We start from the raw sequence: 6,141 nt of genomic DNA on the forward strand, positions 1-6,141 counted from the left end.
CCTCTTTTCAAAAGTTTGTCCCTCGTAAGTACCTTTTGCTTTAACACAAGCCATCCTAAAATTTTGACTTCAGGGGGATTTTGATTTTCCACAGCCGAGCGAAGCTTCTATTCTTAATTCCACCATCTTGCAAGAAGTAATAGAGAGATTTAACCATGAAATTTCCGGATTGACTCCATCTCCAAGATGCTTCATCTCCGTTGACCGTTAAGGTAAAACTGGAGAGTACCGCCTTCAGCTCTACAATAGATTCTCGATCAGGTTGAGATCCAGGGAAAAATCCCTTAAGGATCTTATGCCACTTCCAACCGTTTCTACCGTAGCAATCATTCACCCGACAGTTTTTCCAATCTACCTTACTGAAAATTCATGGGAAAAGAGATCTGAGAGAGCACTGTCCACTCCATCTGTCCATCCAAAAACTCACCATGTTTCCATCCCCGATTGTATAGTGAACTCCACACTTAAAGATGTCTCTTGTCGATAAAACACTTTGCCACCAGTGGGAGTAAGGTCTAAAGGTTACCTCTTCCCACAGGGGTTTCCTTCTAGAATAGTATACCCCTCTGACGAAAGCGTTCCATTGCTTATCCTTATCCACTAGGAACTTCCACCACCACTTTGCTAGCAAGGCCTTGTTCATAGCCTTCAAGTCTTTAACCCCAAGGCCCCCTTCTTCTTTACATCTACATACCATTCTCCAGCGTACCAGACAATGTCCCCCAGCTACAACACTTCTTCCTTTCCAGAAAAAGGCCCTCCTGAGGGCTTCTAATCGTTTAATGACCTATCTAGGCGCTTTGAACACCGAGAAGAAATAAAGAGGTAAGTTAGATAAAACAAAGTTGATAAGTACAAGCCTTCCTCCGATCGAGGGGAGGTTTGCTTGCCACCCTTCAATTCGTCTCTCGACTTTCCCTATAATAGGCCACCATTCTGCTTTATTTCTTCTAGTCGCGAGTGGAAGACCAAGATAACGTGCCGGGAATGATCCTAATTTACATCCCAGAATAACAGCTAGCCTTTCTCCCCAATGTTGTATATTTATATTAAGAATAGCAAGTATATTATTAACTTATTAATTTACTTAAAGAAGAGGATATTGAGAACTAGTATATTATTACTACTGGACTATTGATGATTTTTATAATCAGAACACCTCGTGCTTCATAATAATCTAATATTTGTAACATCAAGTAATTTACAATAGTTTTACTGTCTCGCTAACGTCAGTCGGATTGTTGATGCTAATCATTAATACTGAAAGTTTGGGCTATTAGAAAAATACCTAACTAATTCACTTAAAACATACTTGGTCGGTAGGTCCAATTTGGCATCTTGCCACAGGACAATATGTTGATTTCTATCGAACATGTGACCTCTGATTCTGATATCACTTGTCAGATCGTTGACACTAACAATTAATACCAAAAACTCGACTTTTTAGAAATACGCAACCAATTCACTTAGGGGCTGTTTGGTTTCACGTATTTGCAACTGCAGTGCAGTTGCAAATGCGTGCAACCTCAATTTCTTTGTTTGGTTTAGTGTAGTTGAGTTCAACTACTGCAGTTCCAACTACACAAGAAGGTCCAAATGCTGCAGTTGGAACTACATCCAAATTGGCCGTAGTTCCAACTGCAGCAGTTGGTGAGGGATAGGATCACCCACAAATTAACAATAATAAATAAATAAATAAATAGCTAAATAAATAAATAATATATGTATATAGGTAAATAAAAATACTTGTAAATAAACTCATACTAATAAAATTTTTTAGACAATACAAGCTTTGTGCAAAAAATTAAATTTTTTAAATTTATTTTATTTAAAATATAAATATAGTTTTTTTAAAAAAATTTTATAGAATGTGATCGTGTATGTTAATTTAATAAGTTTTAATTAATTATAATTATTAAATTTGATAAAAAAAATGAGAGAATCGTTTAAATTTTAAAGTTTGATTTACATATTAAAATTAAATAAATTAAAAATTTTAAATGTGTCGATTAATAAGTTGAAGAATATTATATATATCTACTTATTTATTTATAAATAGTAAATTTAAATGATTAATAAACTTATACAATTATTTTATGTTTAGTGAAGGTAATCTCACCACTCTATCTGAAAAGGTGACAAAATTCACAAATACAACTATCAGCTTCATATTACCAAACAGAAGAAATGTAACTGCAGCAGTTGCAACTGCGTAAAACCAAACAGACTAGGTGTAGTTACAACTGCAGCATTTGCAACTGCATGTATTTCCAACTACACTGTTTCTGCAACTACATCCAACCAAACAGCCCCTTAGAGTGTACAGGTATAGCGCCAACGGGTCTTGATTGTAATTCAATCCAATCAGTCTCATGTCATTTCGAATGTGACTTTGTGCAAACCAGTCTTCTGTCATATCAAACAAGACTTGACCCAGTCCAGCCGTTGACCACAGGGCAGATAACTATCTAACTTAATAATTTAAATATTTAAATATGAAGAATTGTGAAAACGGCGCTTGTAAGTTGTGAATCGTGAACAATTGGGGCGTAAAGAAAGTATCTGCAACCAACCGGCGCGTGTAATTTTCTAACCTGACCTTAGATTCTGGAGCTCACTAAATAATAGTGATATAAATACAAAATTAGCTCAAAAATATGGCCCTGCTTTTTTGCAACCCAACTTTCCAGGACCACAAGTCCCATTCCCTCGTATTACGTCCGCCCATACGCACGCCAACAACAAATTCCCAATTCCCAATTCCCGATTCTCAATTCCTAACCACAAAGCATCTGATTCGAACCAGGTCCAACGCGGGCCCACCGCGCCACACCGAACCGGTGACGTCACCAAACACGTCTTCTCTTTTGGACCGCGAAACCCACCGTGTTCTCCAAGCTTCGACCACGGAAATCGGTGCATGCACCCGGTGCGGCCGCAAATTGATTACTGTAGTTTAAGCAGTGGTAGAATAATAACAATTGTATTTGTACTTACAATTGGATAATAACATATTTAAATATATTTATAGCATTTTTTTGAAATTGATATTTAAATTATAGCATACTTTTATCTGTATTAATCTCATTAGTTCAGAGGTTTATTGCTTTTTTAAAAAAGTTGAATGGTTATATAGAATGTACGGATGCACCCGGTGCAGGCAATGAACTGACCTTTTTTCTACACTCCCCTCTACTATAAATAAAGAACCCGAACCCCTTCCCCTCTCTAAAGTATAGCAACCCACCCCGGAATATCGCCCCTCCAAATTAGCAGGAGAGCGACGCGCTATTTGTGTGTGAGAGAGAGAGAGACAGCCCGAATCCCCTCGAATCTTCGCGAAGCCCCACGATGTGCCCCTCCGATCGCCACCCCCGCGGCGGCGGCGCCGCCTCGCCGGACCTCCGCCCCGCCTTCGACGTCCTCGACGCCGACCATGACGGCCGCATCAGCCGCGACGACCTCAAAGCCTTCTTCTCCTCCGCCGCGTCCCCCCTCACCGAGGACGACATCGTCGCCATGATCTCCGCCGCCGACGCCGACCGCAACGGCTTCGTCGACTACGATGAGTTCGAGCAGGACGGGGCCCGGCGGCGGCGTGATGGAGGAGGCGTTCCGCGTGATGGATCGGGACGGGGACGGGAAGGTGGGGTTCGAGGATCTCAGGGCGTACCTGGAGTGGGCGGGGATCCCCGCGTGCGACGACGACGTGCGCGCGATGATCCGCATCGGCGGCGGAGACGGCGCCGACGGGGTCTGCCTCGACGCCCTCGCGAGGATCCTCGCCGTCGATTTCGCCTAGGGTTTCGCGACAAACGATCGGCGAGTTCCTTCCCTCTTCCTCCGCTCGACTTTTTCTTCTCCTTTTTTTTTTTGGTTGATGGTGGCAATTTCGGGAATAATTAGAATGTCTTCTCTGTATACAGTTGTATCAAAAAAAACTCAAATATTATTGTGTTGAATTAGAATCTATATTTCCCTGGAGATTATGTTTCAATGTTACCAGCTTTCCATTTGAAGCAATTGTATTTCGATTGTCAATTCTGTTTTTTTTTTTTTTTTTTGGTGAATTGGCGAGAGTCTTTAGATGGGCCCCACCCTGTGTGTACGGTGGACTCCTCGATGGTGTTATTCTTGTCGCTTCCGCGAGTAAAAGTGGAAGAAAACAAAGCGGTCCTGATCAGATTAGAGCTCCGTGTCGATTCTCACCGACCACCATTGATCATTGTTCATGTTTTTAATCGGTTGATTAAAAATTTGATGATTGATATTTAAAATCTTAAAATTTAAATTTAATTATTTTATATTTTTAGTTGAGTTTGGTTTTAAAAGATTGAATAAAATAAATAGCTTATCTATTTTTCTCTGGAAAGGAAAAAAAATGGTGAATGAAAGGTCAAAACTTGTCGACTATAGAATCTTCAAAAATTGCTTTTCTAATTTCGTCCTAATTTTGGGCTTGTTTGAATGTTCAAATTAGTTATCTTATTTGGTGAGATTTTTTCTTGTACAATGATGTATTTTAACTCATTTGAAAAATCCATGTCCTCTCTTAGCCATTTGGTCCCACTCTCTATCTATTAAATAATAAAAAAAATAAGTAAATTAAGAAAAAAAAATACTGAGTAAGACATTGATGTAGCCTAACGGAATCTTCATATCCAAGTACCTGAGTAATATTTTTGTGTATATATAAAAATTTGAAAAAGTACCAAAATGTGCTCGCTAATGACAGCATTAATCTAGTACAGTGGACATCTAATTTGAACTCCAAGACAAAACATATCGAAGAGAAAATACATGGCGTCGAAAAAAGTTTTAGGGTGAGATTCGAACTTAGGAAAGTGATAATACCGAAAGCCATTTCGTATTAGGGGTAGAAGCTTCGGTGTCCCACTTTGGCGAGAACAATGGAAGGTGAGATTCAAACCTATTCAAAATTCAAAATTCAAAATTCAAATAGTTCACACCAAGAGAAAAAGTGAGGCGAGCGACTCAAAAGCAGTTCTGGAGGAAGATAACGCACTAGATAAATTATTCTGATCATGGTGACTAGAGGAGTGTAAAATAGAGAGAGAACTAAAGATAAAGAGATCCAAATACCATCTTAAAAAACCAATCATTTATCTTTGATCCTAGGAATAGCTGTAGCGGAACTTAGCAGTAATCGTGACTTTGAGATCTTTCATTCACAGAACGTTACACTTTACGTTCTTCGTCCTGACCCACCCCGATCGTCATGCCGGACCATCTTATTTTCCACTGACAAACGCCTTTTCGTGTTGCACATCTTCACGATGTGTAGAATGATGCTTTGAACACCGCTATTGTATAGCGGCCTCATTTAGTTTAACCTTAGTTTGGATCAGCGGTTGAAACTTGATTAACCAAAATTTTCAGACTTCTGCTAGCAGTCAAAGACCTCAAGATTGTCTGCCGATATTTGGACCTTATTCGACCGTTCTCTTTCTGATTCGTCTCCGAGATAAACTCAAATTCTACGTGCACATCGAGGTTGTCTAAAAATGGATGAATCGAATCATTCCACGTGTTACCCTACAATTTCTCTGCCAACAAGTACAATATTGAATGATCAAGTTTATTATTTTTTACTAATTTCATATGAACTCCTTTAAAAATCTAAGCTTTTTTTTTTTTTTCTTTCGAGAGATAGGTAGGCACGCTATCCGCTTCGTTTATTTCATTTAAAAATAAATTTAGCTAGAAATGTGAATCAACTAGAATTCGAACTTGGGTCTCGGATACCAACCACCAAGTCCTTTACCACTTGCTCTAGGGACGGTCGGTAAAAATCCAAATTTGTTATTCTCATATATATAGAGAGAGAGAGAGTTCAACTAAAAATCGAGAATACTATTAATAATATATGAATAATAATAATTATTTATTATTTATTTTTAAATTATTATTATTCTACTAATCTTTCATTAAATTTTACACATTTAGCGGTAAATAGTAAATAAATACTACTCACATAAAATTAATAGTATATTTATATTTATTTGGATAAGGCGATTTTTGTGATTGTACGTTGCCAAACGTCCGAGCCATGTAACGCGTCCACGTGGCAACTCGCCGCTCTGTTCGATTCATCACCACCGATCGCCTTCAAAACGGAGA

At 38.7% G+C, this 6,141-nt stretch overlaps 1 protein-coding gene across 1 annotated transcript; it reads left to right on the forward strand.

The window, feature by feature from the left end:
• On the forward strand, positions 3,219-3,997 carry LOC109723836 (calmodulin). The gene is given in 2 exon segments (XM_020252323.1): positions 3,219-3,578; positions 3,580-3,997. Coding segments are annotated over 2 exon segments (450 nt in total). The 5' UTR covers positions 3,219-3,351; the 3' UTR covers positions 3,803-3,997.

This window comes from Ananas comosus, linkage group 18 (genome assembly GCF_001540865.1).
Source record: "Ananas comosus cultivar F153 linkage group 18, ASM154086v1, whole genome shotgun sequence".
NCBI lineage: Eukaryota > Viridiplantae > Streptophyta > Magnoliopsida > Poales > Bromeliaceae > Ananas > Ananas comosus.